This window comes from Lynx canadensis, chromosome C1 (assembly GCF_007474595.2).
Source record: "Lynx canadensis isolate LIC74 chromosome C1, mLynCan4.pri.v2, whole genome shotgun sequence".
In the NCBI taxonomy this organism is placed as follows: Eukaryota; Metazoa; Chordata; class Mammalia; order Carnivora; family Felidae; genus Lynx; species Lynx canadensis.
The window spans coordinates 18,302,860-18,317,577 of NC_044310.1; the positions used below are offsets into that span (position 1 = coordinate 18,302,860).

General features: G+C 58.9%; 1 protein-coding gene across 1 annotated transcript in view; it reads right to left on the reverse strand.

Annotated features, from left to right (window-relative positions):
* Positions 1 to 14,718, reverse strand: part of RUNX3 (RUNX family transcription factor 3) — a 59,413-nt gene that overhangs the window by 22,042 nt on the left and 22,653 nt on the right. Inside the window, exons 2-3 of the mRNA XM_030325315.1 lie at positions 5,871 to 6,151; positions 3,817 to 3,973 (exon numbers count right to left, since the gene is read on the reverse strand). Of these exons, the coding sequence (XP_030181175.1) occupies positions 3,817 to 3,973; positions 5,871 to 6,151 (438 nt within the window). The remainder of the gene's footprint in view (positions 1 to 3,816; positions 3,974 to 5,870; positions 6,152 to 14,718) is intronic.

Consider the following 14,718-nt stretch of genomic DNA (forward strand, 5'->3'; position numbering starts at 1 on the left):
AGGTCATCGGCCCTCCTCAACAGTTTCCCCCCCCCTTTCCAGGCTTGGCACCATCATCCCGGGTACCCAAAGAGAGGAGGGAGGGAGGAGTAGCTGCCCTGTGGGGCCCTGAGTGACCCCAGACATTCCCGTAGGACCGGGGTGGCGGGGGGGGGGGTGGAGGGGCCCTGGACCCCTGGGTCAGCACAAACAGCCAGGTCCGGGAGTGTGGCTTTAGGCAAGTCCCTGTCCCTCTTAGACGGGTTCTTGGGTCATAACCCCTACCACAGGGGGATTCATGGGCAGCAGGAGGGGACAAGTCTCAGGGGACCTCGGGGTTTTCTCAGTGTTGGCCAACAGGCCCTCTGTCTCCTCTCCCAGCGGCAGCTGGTAAGCCACACCCTCATCTCTCAACCCAAACCTCTCTCCACAAGCTCTGGCTGCTTTTTAACCTGCCGGTGATAGTTTAGGAGCTCATGCTTTCTTCATTTTCACCTAGGCCGGTGGCTGCCTCCTAGAGGACATTTAGGGAATTTGTGGCGTCTGGTCCTCCAGAGGGGGGATGTGGGGGGGAGGACGCAGATGTCCAGCACTGCCCAGGGCACGGAGGCAGTCATTCTTCCTGTGTGTGGAGAACTTGTTACAAAGAGTCTCTGAGCCACGAGCCTAACTCAATTTGACATAAAGCGAAGGTTTTTTTCCATGCTTTTAATATCTACTGAATTGTCCAGGATGGGAGACAGGCTTTTTGTTTTTTGCTTTTTTTTTTAACCCTGCCAAGAATTGCTCACAACTTCAGAACACTATGTCATCGACAGCGATGCTGTGTTCAGACCTCGGGTCCCGTGTGCCTGGGCTGGCGGCGTGCCCTGGCGGGCACGGGGTGTTGTGCCAGGCACACAAGCGCCCACTCAGCCCACAGTGTAGTCTTGCCCAACATTTACGTGTTCAAATGGGTATTTTATCATAAATCACTTTCCCCTTTCTTCCCCGTTATAGTTATGGAATTGTATAGGTTTTGAAACTGCGCGTAAGTAGGTAAGTTACATCGTCTACGCGTTTCACTGTAGGCTGGTGAAGGGGGCGGAACAGAACATTCGTTGTAAGAAGGGCACTGTGTCTGGTGGGGTGGGAACCTCGGCCCTACTGGCTGCAGGAGACACCGATGGCTTGGTTTCTTTCCCTCCCTTTGCTTGGGCCCCACGTTTAGGCTTATTGCGAGGGCTCTGTGGCGGTGGTGGTGGGTATGTGTCCTTCAAGGAAAGCTATTTTCCTAGAATTAAGACAGAATCAAGGAAACAGGCAGAAGTTTCCATCTGGCTTCTCGGTCTTGGCAGAAGTCAGAGGGCCAGGGAAAGGCTCGGGGTCCCGAACTCCAACCTGTCCCAGCTCCCAAAGTGACCCACTGTCTGTGTCAATCGCTGATGTGTCCTCTCAGTGGGAATTTCCCATTGGGCAACATGGGCACAGCAGATACGCCGCTCCGTGCCACCGGACCCCGGCGCCCTCCTTCCCCTCTGCCAGCCGCCTCCACTTCTCCCACTCGACGATTCACACCTTCTGGGTTTCCCCCACCCCCGGCCAAACCGCACCACAATCACAGAATCAGTGACTATACCGCTCAAAGCGACTTCAAAGATCTCCAGTGGCAGGCATCTGAAGTAACAAAATCTGTAACATGTATCCCACTCTCGATGTATGCCAAGTTGATACGCTTGTGCCAATTTCCTTAATCCTCACAAAGTCTCAACAGGGAGGGATCATCGTTGTCCCCGTTACCCAGATGGGGAAACCGAGGCACAGAGAGGTGGAGCTACGTGCCCCATGTCATCCAGCAGAGCTGGGACTGAAATCCAGGAGGCTGGTTGTTGAGCCCAGGCTGTTCAACACCATGAGCCTCTGGGGTCTGAAAATCTCGTCAGGTTCCCCAAGTACTGGATCTCCCATTCAGGCCCCCTGCCTGTCCTCCGAGTCCCACGAGACTGACGGGAGAAGGGCGGTGAGAATGACTTACAAACTCAGCCCCCTGCGTCTCCCAGACGCACAACTTCAGCCTCCAAGAGCAGGCGCCTGAACACTAAACAACGTTTGGGGAACCCGCCTCTCTCCCCCAGGCCCTGCAGGGTAAGCGCAGGTCTGTGCGCACAAACGGCATAGAGAAATCATCTTCCGTGGCCGAGTGGCCCGCTGGCCGGCCATGCCCTCGGTAACTCTGGGAATCACAGGGTCCCCTCTTCCTCCCAGGACAGGGAGCAAGGTGGCACGTTCCTGACGCCTTGCTGGCTCCCGGGACCGACCTCGCCTTCTGCCGGCCTCACCAGGGGCCACAGCTTCGGTGGGCCTCCCTCGGCCTCCCCTACACATCCTCGCCCCACCTGGGCCTGCACACCTGGCCACCGCCCCCAAGTCAAGCTGCATCCCGGCGGGCCACCACCGACGGGTGGCGAGTGACTCTCCACTCAGGGCTGGGGCCGGGATTAAGTTGCAAAAGGCCTGAGAGATTGGGGATGACAAAAGGGGCTCGGAGACTAATTAGGAGCAGCAATGAAAGCTTAATTCATAAAAGCAAACATTTTCCATCCATCAACCTGCAACCAGTTAAGGGCAACGTTTGAAAGAAATCTGTGCATGGGGAAGGGAGCCAACAGGAACAGGAAATGTTTGAAAGAATGTAAACTATTTCAGTTTCATAAAAAGTAACAAGTAAACAGTTATTACATGCAAATAATGCCCTGGTTTTAATTAATGCTGAAAAGTCAAAATATGTTTGACATTTGTATGTATACATTGAACGGTTGGAGAGGAAAAAATGGTGCCCAGATGCCCGTTTCTGAGCAGGGCTGGCGGCTCAGAGGGAACTAAAACCTTGAGAAGGTCTTGTTTATTGGTGATGAAAAGTACAATTCTGCCTCAGCCTCTGTTGAGACTGGCGGCAGAGGAAACCTAGCTTACTTTCTTAGCGAAGCTGGAGGGGCAGGCTGGGTCTTGGGAAGGGCACTCCCCACTTTTCAGCAGGCTGGTCTTAAAGGGCCAGCGAGCCCTCAAGCCACCATTTCGCTGGGGCAGGGTTTCTAGGACTTCTCCACCCACAAGCGATGATGGGTTTCGGGTCCCAGAAGCCTCCCACTCAACAGCCCCGGGCGGCAGCCACAGTGGCCGCGGCTGGTCCTGCCTTCCTCCTGCTGCCCGAGGTAGATCACATAGGCAGGGTGGCCGACCAGGCTTGATTCTGGGGTGGGGGATGGCGGCTTTCCAGCCGCGCTTTCCAGCATTCGGCATCCTGCACTGCATTCACCTCTGTCTAAACCACCCTAAGGCTCACGGGGCTGGGGAAACTGTGGCTTGGGGAGACCACAGCTGGGGAGAGGCAGCCTCAAAGCTCGAAGCTCTGGGAGATCCCACCCCCGCGGGGAGGGTGGCTGGGGTGCTCGGCCCCCCCCCCCCCGTCCCGCAGACCAGCCATTTGTCTAAGCCAGCTGCTAAACCCGCCTGCCACAAAAGAGCTACGAGGCTGTTAAGCCACGATCTGCTCCCAGCATCTTTTATGAGACCAGAACACTCGAAAAAGGGGTGATGTGGATGGCTTTGAGAGTCAGTAAATCCCAGAAACTGGGAGAGAATTGTGTCTTTCTCCGGCAAAGGACCCTAAGTTTCCTCACATCCTCAAAGGGATCTGTAACACCCCCATGGGGTTCCAACCCACTGTTCTAGACCAAGTCGGGCCTGGAGACTTGTTCCTGGGGCTCCCATTGGGACCCCAAGGGATTGCTCTCAGCTGCCTTCCCCCCCACCTCTGCCATTGCCAATGTCAGGGTGCACAGTCTCCCTTCGGCTCACCTCGCCCACTGCGGCCCACGAAGCGAAGGTCGTTGAATCTGGCCACCTGGTTCTTCATGACTGCCGAGGCATTGCGCAGTTCAGCAGAGTAATTCTCGTCATTGCCTGCCATCACAGTCACCACCGTCCCATCAGGCACATCCCCCAGCGCCACCACCTGAGGGCACAGGGGCAGAGGAGCAGCTTAGAGAGGTACGGGGACGGGGACGCAAGGGAGAGGTGGGGAGGGGCCGGGCAGCTCCCCTAGGTCCCAGGCGCACTGCAGGATTTCTCAAAGGCAGAGCGGACAAGAGGCTTAAACACAATGGACACCTCCCCCCCCCCAAGATAACAAAAGCAAGAAGCCCAAAGCTCTGCCTTCCACACCCAAATCCTAGATCGACTGGTTAAGCCGTGTCCTGAGAAATTATTCTTTCAATTAAATCCGAGCGAGAGCTGAGAATGAGCTCCATCCCTACAGCGTGGGGTGCAGTTCCCTCTTGCCTTCGGCTTGAGCAAAAGAGGAATCGACACACTCCTAGCAACAAAGTCCCTAAATAAAAATAATATCAACAACGGTAATGACGGGGCTCCTCCCCAAGCTCAATTAATGCAAGAGCCGTTTGGGGTATGAAATTTGGTCCTGAAATGTGGGCCAGGCCCAGGTTTTCGGCCTCTGCAGAGCCTGAATTCGTTATGCAGGGAAAATGCACAGTGTAAAACAAACCGGTGTTTAGAGGGGTGTTGTACAGAAAACCCCTTTAAAATGAGAGAGGGGTTTCTGATAGCAGGAGGATGCACCTGCTGGGAACTGCAGGATGGGGCTGGAGATGCCTTCCTGATTCGTCTCCCCCAGCCCTCACCCCAAGCAGCGGGGAGAGGCAGATGCCTTTTGAAAAGGAATCAGACTGCAAATACAGTCACAGCCATTTAAACGTGGCCACCGCGTGCAGGGACTAAGGGATCCAGATGGTAAAAATTTCAAGGAGAAAATGTTTGGGGTCTGATTAAAAAGGCCAGATTTCCTGTCAACATCCTGTCTTCTTTTAATTTCAAAGATTCCTTTTAAGCTCCAAGTGACAGTAAAACCTCCGATCTGGGGATTAAAGTCACACGGGCCTCCCCCTCCCCCTCCTCCCCGGGAGATTTTCCCCACTGGCATTTTAAGATGTCACCCGGGAGACCTCCAAGAGCCACTCATCCTTTTTTTTTTTTTTTCAATTTGGAATCGTCTTAATGGGAGCAAGGACGGCCTCAGCTGACAGAAGCCGCGGTTTCCAGCCACCTCGGGCACCCACCACCCCCAGCGCTGGCCCTTCCTGCCCTGCCCTTTCTCACGGCAGCTGTGAGAGGTTTAGGGGAAAACCAAGGCGTTTTCGTTTCATCTCGCTGCCCCCTTAAAAAAATGAAAATGAAACAGTCGCCTACTCCCTAGCAAAGGGAAAAAAAAGATCCTCTGAATGGCTGGGGTCTGCCAGGGGTGGGAGCGCCCCCCTCCCCATTTCGGCCTGACATTCGGGATTCCCGCCCGCAACGGTTTAGGGTTCGGTGCCCCCTTCTCAGCCCTAGAGTCGCCCGGTGTAAAATTTCAGAAGCCAGAGGTTGAGGGTGTGAGCAGGAAGTGTTTCTGAAGCGGTGCAGGAGGAGGGGTGCTGGCGGTGAAGGGTAGGCCCTATCCACCCTCTGCACCCCACCTCCGGTGTCCTCGCCCCGGTTCCGGGGCTCTTCGTCCCCTTTGCCCGCAAGGCTGTGTCCGCGGGGGTCCGGACCGGAGAGGAGCGAGGCCCCATCCGCCCGTTTCCGCATCAACGTCTTCCAGCAGGGCTCCCCGAAGGTGGAAGGGGCAACCCTCCCAAGAGTCATCCGTGCCGGGTGCCTCTGAGAGGCAACGCCAAGGTCCCCAGGCGGAGCGCGCGGCGAGACCGAAAGCGCCCTGGGCCCGGCTGCTGGGCTCTCGCCGCGGGGTGGCGGGCACGTCCCCTCCCTTCCCTTGCCTTCCCGGGGCCCTGGCTCCTGCAGCCGAGACGCCCGGATCCCCAGGACCAGGGGCCGCCCGCCCCGGGCCCGGCACTCACCTTGAACGCGACGGGCAGCGTCTTGTTGCAGCGCCAGTGCGAGGGCAGCACGGAGCAGAGGAAGTTGGGGCTGTCGGTGCGCACGAGCTCGCCCGCGTGGTCCGCCAGCACGTCCACCATCGAGCGCACCTCCGGCCGGGTGCGCCCGCCGGGCCCCACGGGCGCCTGCGCGCTCAGCGCGCCGCTGTTCTCGCCCATCTTGCCGCCGCCGCCGCCGCCGCCGCCGCCGCCGCAGGGGAAGGCCGTGGAGGGAGGTGTGAAGCGGCGGCTGGTGCTCGGGTCTACAGGAATACGCATAACAGCGGCCGTCAGGGCGCCGGGCGGGCGGCGGCGGCGCGGCTCCCCCGGGGGCGGCCGGCGCGGGCGCCTCCTCGGCCGCCGCTGCCGCGAGAAGCGGGAAAGCAGAAGCAGCCGGGCCGCGGCCTCAGGGCGCAGGGGGCGGCGCCCGGGGGCGCCCCGCCGGGGCCCGCCCGCAGCGAGGCCTCGCTGCCCCGACGGCCGCGCGCAGCCTGCCCGCTAGCCCCGCATCCTGGGCTCCCGGCCCGCGTGCGGCCGCCCCTCGCGGCGGGACGTCTGCCTCGGCCCCGGCGGGGCCCGCGCGGGCTGTCGCCGCCGCCGCCGCCCGCCCCCGCAGCCCGCTCGCGGCCGCCCCACCGACCGCGCGGCCGCAGCCCCAGGACAAATCCTCGAGAATCAAGTGGCGGCGCCGCGCGGGCCCGCGCGGGGTTACTATCCCGGGGCCCGCGGGGGCGGGGCCGGCCCGAGCGACGCGTCGCTCAGCCAATCGGAGCCCCCATCGCCGGCACCACGGCCGCGCTCGGGGGGGGGGGGGGGGAGGAACGGGGACCGCCGAAGGCCGCCCAGCGGGGAGGGGCGGAAGGCCCCGCCCCAGGGAGGACGCCCGGGTCGGGGGCCTGGCGCGTGAGCCCAGGGCTCCTCGAGAGTTCTGGGGCGCCGGGGCCAATGCTAAAAATTTGGTGAAAACGCCCGGGACTCTGCAGGGGGCTCCTTTGCCGTTGTCTGCAGGGCCGCGGCTCCCTGATGCGCGGGTCGCAGGTCCCCTTCTCGCGCCCTTTCCCCGCCGCCACTGGCGGCACGTTCCCAGCTCCAGCTGCTTTCGGCCTGTGATGCCTGCACTCTCGGCTGGGGGACGCGGGGGGCTCCCAAGGCCGGTGACATCGAGCGGGGAGCTGCCCCAAAGAGGTTTTTCACCCTTCCCTGGCCCCTTCCCGCAAATTATTTTGACCCATGAGCTTGCACCGCGCACGAGATTCTGCGACCACCAGCGGCCTCTGCAGCTCCCAGCCTAGTGCGGCTTTGGGCCCGGCCTCTTTGGCCCCGTTGCCAACCGGGGACAGACGGAAGGGTGTCCCCTGCGGGCCCGTATCTGGCTTGGGGGTGACTAACCCCGTTTTCTTCCTCTCTGCCCTCAATGCAACTTTCAGCACCGTGCAGGCCCCTTGCCTCGTCGTTCTTCGTTGTGGCGGCCTTCGGCCTTCGCCACATTCTTTGAAAAATACGATGGGGGCTGAAAAACGCGAGTGTTTCCCCCTGATTTTTGCCCGGCGCATATAGCCACTGTTCTGCATGGTGCAAGAGGACCGAGTCACGGACAGAAGAAAACTGCGGAGAACGCGGGAATGGCTGCCAAGCTAAGGGCGCCGGCTTCCAGAGGAGGCAATTTTCTTCCTCTCTGTGGATGCAGACTGGCCCCCGCGGGCCCATGGCCTCGTCTTCCCCGGCTGTGTGCTGGGGCCGCGCCGCAGGGACGCAGACGGCTCTGCTGAAGCACTGTTGCTTCAGTCCCGGCCGCGCGGCCCAGCGACTCCCAGGGCATCACAGCAGTCAATCCTGTCCTTCTCTCCCGCCTCCTAGGCCAAACGAGTGGGCCTAGGGAGAAGCTACAGCGGGGGGAGGAACTGGAAAGATCGAGCCCCCATTCATTCTGGATTATCGCCCCAGATGCGCTCCCTGGAGTCTAGGGAGCGAACGAACGCGTGCGGAATCTCCCCGCCGTCTTGCAGATTGGGCTGAATATTCGTTGTTCCCGGGCTTGACAGGTGCAAAACGACGAATTCCAAGCTTCGGAAACCAAGAAGCATAGGATCCGAAGGTGGCCGCAGGATCGCGCCCCAGATCTGAACCCGGCCCAGTACGTGCCATTTCGTCCTCTCCAAACGAATTCAAGGCCCTCGTGTGCCCCAGGGGGGACAGGCCGCGGCCCAACCTCGACCACCTGGAGAGCCGGTCCCTGCCCCCGTCATAGCCTCACATCAGCCCCTCGGGCCATTTCGAAGGTGGGAACACCGAAGGACCCTTGCGGGATCCTTTTATGGAGCCTACATCTCGGAGTTACAGATCGCGAGGGCCAAGGCCCTTGCAGTCTCGGGAGCGCTGGCAATAGCTGCGGAACCAGAAGCAAGCGAGGGACCGGGGTCGTGGCACGTCCGACCCCTGGGAGCTTCCCGCCTGAAGGCCCACCACGTCGTGGCCAGGTACGGCCCAGGGCCAGCGAGGGCGGGCGACGCGTGTGGCCCTGGAGTGGCTGAGGGGGCCAGGACCCGCTGCGTCTCGCGTTTGTAAATTTGATTCGTCTAATGGTTTCGGTTTGCACCCGTGCCCATGCTTGTCCCTCCGCCTGATTTCTCCCTCATCCTACGGCGGCGGGTTTACAAACGGATATCCGGAAAATGCGGTTCCTGTGGGTATCGGCACCGGGCACAGGATCCGGCGTGCTTCCAGCCCTCGGGAGGGTGCTCACTGCGGATGGGGATGGGCGCGGAAACCAGGGGAAGCTTGGGTCTCCAGCCTGAGGTCGGCGGGGGGCCGCCGGGCCGGGAGCAGTTTCGGGAGCCACCGCTAGTTGGCGCCTGCACTCTGCCCGCCGCGGAGTTGCCCGGCCGGCCCTGCCCACAGATGTGCGCCAGCTGCAGTCCCGTGTCTAGAGGCTCGCCTCCTATGTACTGCCCTTTCTGGACAGACGTGCGGTACGATTCCTCACCATCTGTGCGACCAGGACAAACCAATGGCTTTGTGTCAGACGGAAGGCTCCCCTACCTGCCCCTGATGGGCACCCCTGGCACCCCAGGGTCCCTGTGCCCTCCCACCCACAGAACATTCTCCCTGGCAGAAATGCACAGTTGCTTCCGGTCCCATTCCGGGGGGCCAATGGGTGAGGAGGACAGCTTCTTCCCAATTTCTGCCAATGGCCAGCCTACATCCTTTCCATCCCTGACTGACAGCCTCAGGGTCACTTCTCTCTCTCTTTCTCTCCTTTTGATGTTTCGAGAGGCAGTTGGACAGCTCCCACTCCCTTATGTGGGAAACGTGGATACCCTCTCCCTTCCCCATCTTGTATGGACAGACATCTCCTTTGCCTCTTCCAACGGGCTGCTGTACAAATCTGCTTTTTCTTAAATGGCTCTCACCTAAGAGCACCCTAAACTGTCCGCAGCAGGGCTAAGAAGCTGGGAGGTCTGGGCCTACCTTGGCCCAGAGCTGGGTGAATAGCTGGACCTAACCTGGGGTCCGCAGAACTCAGGATCTGGGGGCCACTCCTCCCGCCAGCATCCTTTGCCCTGGGAGTGGGAGCCATGGGGTCAAAATAACCCTGTGTCAGGGCGCCCTCCTCGGGCAGCCCGAGGGTGTCTAGGAGTGCGCTCTAGGTGGGATGCTGGTAGTGAGGTGCTTGCTTGTGTCTCCCCACAGGCCAGAGAGCTCATAAGGGCAGGTCTGATTCCCTGAGAGTCCAGTGCCCGGGGAGGGGTGAAGATCCCCCCAAGCATGCCAGACCACTGGACATACGGGACATGGAGAGTCTTCTGAGCAGCTCACTGGTTGTGGACAGAGCCTGGCGGTTTGCCCAACTGCCTCAGTTGGTCTTCTCCCACCATCGACCGTGACCCAGGGAGAATTGCTTAAAACCTGTCTGACTCTTGTCTATTTCTTCTGTGAACTGGGAGTAAATGAGCCGTCTCCTCACAGAGACGCGTGAAAGGTGCTTAACACAGGCCTGGCACATAGGGGGTGCTCCATCCATGCGAGCTATCGCTGTTGTGAGAAATAAGGCCCGGTCACCCCTTGTCTGGGGCCTTTGGCAAGTCTCTTCCTCTTCGTGGGCCTCACACTTCCCATTTGTGAAACATCCAACTTTCATGTTCAAAGCTTGCCAGGTCTCAGAGCCTAGTCCATTGCCCTGTCCCCCTCGGTTTGCCTAGAGGCTGCCTTGGGGCAGGTGAGGACCATCTGTGACCTGCCTCCAGGCAGAGGCCACTTGTGGGAGGGTTTTCCAGCAACCATCACGGGGCGGCCTGAGCCTGGATCTTGACAAGACTCACCTTCTTTCCCCGAGGCTCTCAGACCCTCACTCTGGAAACCCATGGGTCCCCACCTCCCACCCCCCTACAGGCAGACAGAACTCTCTCCGCTAGGACCTGGGCTTAGCTGATGCTGTTAGCCTCCTCCCCCTCCCCAAGGACACTTGCGCTCCCTTTATCCTGAGTCCCCGGGGGAGCCAGTCCAGTTACTAGCAGAGGACTGTCTTCTAGAAGTTAATCATTTCTCACAGTCTGGCTTCCACACCCTCACTCTGGAGGAACCTATGGTGAAACCCTCCTGCTTGGTGGCCTGGCGCTTAAGGTGGGACATTTCTGTCCTTCACGGAGCCTCAGTTTCCTTTTCTGTGAATGGAGTGGTTCTAATCGCTCCATTTCATAATCCAGAGGATTTAAACCATCCCTCTAGAAAGGCCGGGGGGGGGGGCGGCGTTGCGTTTCACCACATCTAAAATGTCATCAATTGTTCCATGTGAAAGAAAAAGGAAGAAAATCCTGCTAATTAAACCAAGACTTGCCTGCATCCCGATTTCAAATATGTGTGTTTATGCGTATATATTATTACACACACACATATGTGAGTTAGTGACAAAGGGTCATGAAAAACAACAATAATACGGTCAAGAGATTGTCGCTGATGGGGTTGGGAGCCCTTATCCCCAGACAATTTCCTTCTGGGCAGCCTCTCTGGAAGGCTCCTGAATGTGCAGAAGAAGGACCAGTGTGCTTCTCAAATTACAGGGTGCCTTTTTTTTTTTTTTTTTTTTTTTGGAAAGGGCCAGCCTCTGAGGGAAGGGAGGGGGGAGCTGGAGAGAGCACTGTGGTTAGGACACCACTCCTGGCTCTGCCACTGACTGGCTGTGTGACTTCTGCACCTCACGGAGCCTTGGTCCCCTGGCGGGTAAAATGGAAAGAACAGCACGAGCGACGAGATCGCCCAGGTGTCCCGGTGCCCAGGCACTGCGTTTGTGCTTTAAGCACATCATTTCAGGGGCGCCTGGGGGGCTCAGTCAGCTGCGCATCTGACTTCGGCTCAGGTCATGATCTCACAGTTGGTGAGTTTGAGCCCCGGAGCCCACTTGGGTCCTCTGCCTCCCTCTCTCTCCGCCCGTCCCCCACGTGCTCTCTCTGTCTCTCTCAAAAATAAACATAAAAAAAAAAATAAGTACATCATTTCATTCCATTCCAGCAATTGTGTGCGGGAGCTGTTATGCCCATTTAAACCAAGAGTAATGGTGCCCCAGGTTTTCTGGGCTAGGGAGAACCAGAGCGGGGTTAAAATCCTGATCAGACTCAAAACTTGGGGCTCAGAGGCACTCCCTGATTATGCCCCCCTGCACCGGTTGAACAAAATACTGGAAAGAGCCAGGGTACAGAGAGCGAAAGTGCACAATACACGTCAGCTCCCACGATGGTGGTGGAGCCTGAGGCACAAAGGCGTGGGTCAACAGCTACAGGCGTGGAAATCAGCAGACCCTTGAACCCAGGCTGGGAGGCAGCAAGGGGCTGCACGGGTCATCTGCTGAGGCTTCCCCACCTGGTGCTCTCCTCCGGCCTCCGAACCTGCCGGTGAGGAGACAGACTCGGCTGTAGTCCCCGATGTACAGACAGGCACACTGAGGCCCAGAAAGTGGGAGAGACTGGACCTGTTTCACCGAGGAAGAGGCAAGACTTGGGATTCAGCTCTGGCAAGGCCAGGGGCGGCGTGGTGCGACCGAAAGCAGGGCAGGCTGACAGCCACCCCTGACCTCTGCCCACTCTGCCTCGGCCAAGTAGGTGAGCCAGGCCAGGACCCGCATGATGGTCTCCTGGTGCCACCTCACAGCCTGATGAGACCTTGGGCACCCGTTGCTCCAGGGGAGATGTCAGAGTCTGTGAGTCTTCTCAGGTCCTCAGTGTCCCCATCTGAACAAGGAGAGTGCCCTATCATGGTCCCTGTAGGTGCCAGGCTGGCTCCCCTCGGGCCTCCAGGTAAGTTTCACTGTGACTTTGAGGCCAAGCGCACGGGGCTCCTTTCCCTACCTCTGCCTCCTCAGCACTGGTCCTCCTCCGGTGGCACTGGTCCCCTCTTCCCCACCCCCTCCTTGCAGGTCCTCCTGAGAGGGCACTCAGCTTGGGGAATCGCAGAGACAAGAGGGAAGGATGGAAGAGAGCGGTGGTCTCAGTGTGAGCCTGGCCGGGGGAGAGGACGCAGGCCCCATCAGCGGTCGGGGTAGGGGGCTCTCGTTCCGGCTCCCGTCAAGGGGTCTGGTCTTCCTACTGCCTTCCCTGCTCCTCACTTTGGTCATCTATGAAATGAGGAAATAGTTCTGGTAGAGCCTCTTGGTCTATGACTAATAATTGCCCTCATTTGGGCCTCAGAATGTGAGGGCCCTTCTTGCAACGCGATTCCTTGATCCAGGTTCTGTCTCTGCTCTGCTGGCTGGTCAGAGTGCCTTAGACTCTCCATCCACATCAGTGGGTGGGTGCAGAGCTAGCTGCTGGCAGTCATCAAATGAGAGAATTCTTCATCGGGAGGGGGAACAGAGAGCGGTGAGAGGGACCTGGGTAGCTGGGAGCACAAGAGGGTTCCGGGAAGGGCGTACTCTTTCCCCCGCCCAGGATGGGGCTTTGGCTCTGGCAGTCAGGGAGAGAAAGGGCTCCTCTCAGTGGCTGTCACCTCTTGCACTCCCTAGAGTGGAGGTTTTTCAGGTTTAAAACGCCTCCAAACCTTAATCAGATGGCAAGGAGAGGAGCCAGTCAGAAACCAAGTTTTGGAATTGAATCGGAACCACGGGATTAGAATCTTGAGCGCTGTTAACCATTACTGACAACAGTTAAGGTCTTCTGGTGTGCCAGGCGTGAGCCCACACTTTATGCTCATTTGTGCCTCACAGTGCTCTCACTGGGGAGGTACAGTCACCCCCATTTTACAGGTGAGGGAACTGAAGACGTAAGCTCGCCCAAGGTCACGCAGCTGGATCCCAACCAGGCAGCCTGGCCCCACGCTCTGTTCTCATGGACCAGAATCAGATGCCTGAAGTTACAGTCATGGAAGAGAATTAGAGTCAGAATTTTATAATGTCAGCCTCAACAGGGCTCTGAGCTACCCTGTCCAAGTCTCCCGTTTGTCCAGTGGCAGAACCGAGGCCCGGGGAGGGAGAGGGTCTCGCTCAAAGTCACAGCCTAGGCCAGGGGCAGAGTCTGGAACCCCCTCCCAGTCCCCCACCCCCCAGGTACTCTGGTCCGGGGGGCCTCCCTCTCCATGGCGGGCCCTCCTCGCCCCACCGCCCACCCAGCGGCTCCCTGGCCCAGTCGGTCCCATTAGGGATTTTCCACCTCCCCAAAAAGGTCCTAATGACTGTCAGTCCTTGTGAAGCCTTAATTAATCTCAGAGGCTGATGGCTCTGAGGAGACCGGGGGCTTTGGCCTTACGCAGATGAAGATTACGGCTCCATTTCATGTGGTAGAGAAGGAACGCCTCAGACATTCCTGCCAGCAATAAAAGCCACATGGCTTTCCAGCGTCGCCCTTGGAAAAGAAAAAAAGCGCAGCCCTTTGCGGAAAGAAATCAACTATGTGCTGTATGCATGGCATGAGATAAAAACGGTGGAGAACAGTTGGCCTTTTATGCTGCTTCTAGTGGCCACCGAGAGCGGCAGGGCCCAGCGGCCATGATCCCAGCTGCAGCCCTGGGGAGAGGCGGTGGCCCTCGGCACAGCGATGGCAGCCGCGGTGGAAGGGCCTCAGCCCCTCCACCTGAACTGGGTTTGAGCTGCCCTAGACGTCCCACAGGCAGGGCTGGCTTCCTGGGCCTGCTCCCCGTGGGGTTGGACAGCGGCCTGCTTGCAGAAGGGTCCTATGCTTGCTCTCATGCTCTGCCGTCACCGCCCCTACATTCTCGATACTTTTTGAACAAAGGGACTGCATTTTCATTTTGCGCTGACCGCCACCCTACCCCCCCCCAAATTATGTAACCGGTCCTGCCCACGAGTCACCCCGACGGCCAATGACAACATCTCCCCTATCACGGGCCTGGGCCTGGGCCCGGGGAGCAGTGTTTTTTTAACACCTACTTTGCTGACATTATCTGAGACGAACTTCCAACCAATCTTGTGAACCTGGCAGATGTGGAAACTGAGGCTCAGAGAGGCTGCCCCACGGCAAAGGAAGCCCGGGTTTGGAATCTGGTTCCTCTCGTGCCAAAGCAAGTGTCTTCACCACCCTGCGTTCCACAATATTTTATCTTTACCGCGCTCCGTGGGGGAGGGTGACACACGCAGTCAAGCTTTTTTGTTTCCAAATAGCGGAGGGGGTAACGGAGGCCAGAGAAGCGAAGGTACTCACGGCACACGGGGTGGCTAACGGAGCACCCAGTACCACGCTGTGCGACAGTGACAGGGGCCTGGATCCACTGCGCTGGGGCTGGGGAGGGGGCGGTGTGCCCCAGTTTTATAGTTGTTTGTTCCCCTTGTGAATTTATTAGCGCTCTCTGTGGGTCGCTGCCTCGAGTCTGGCCTGGGACATTAGCAGGA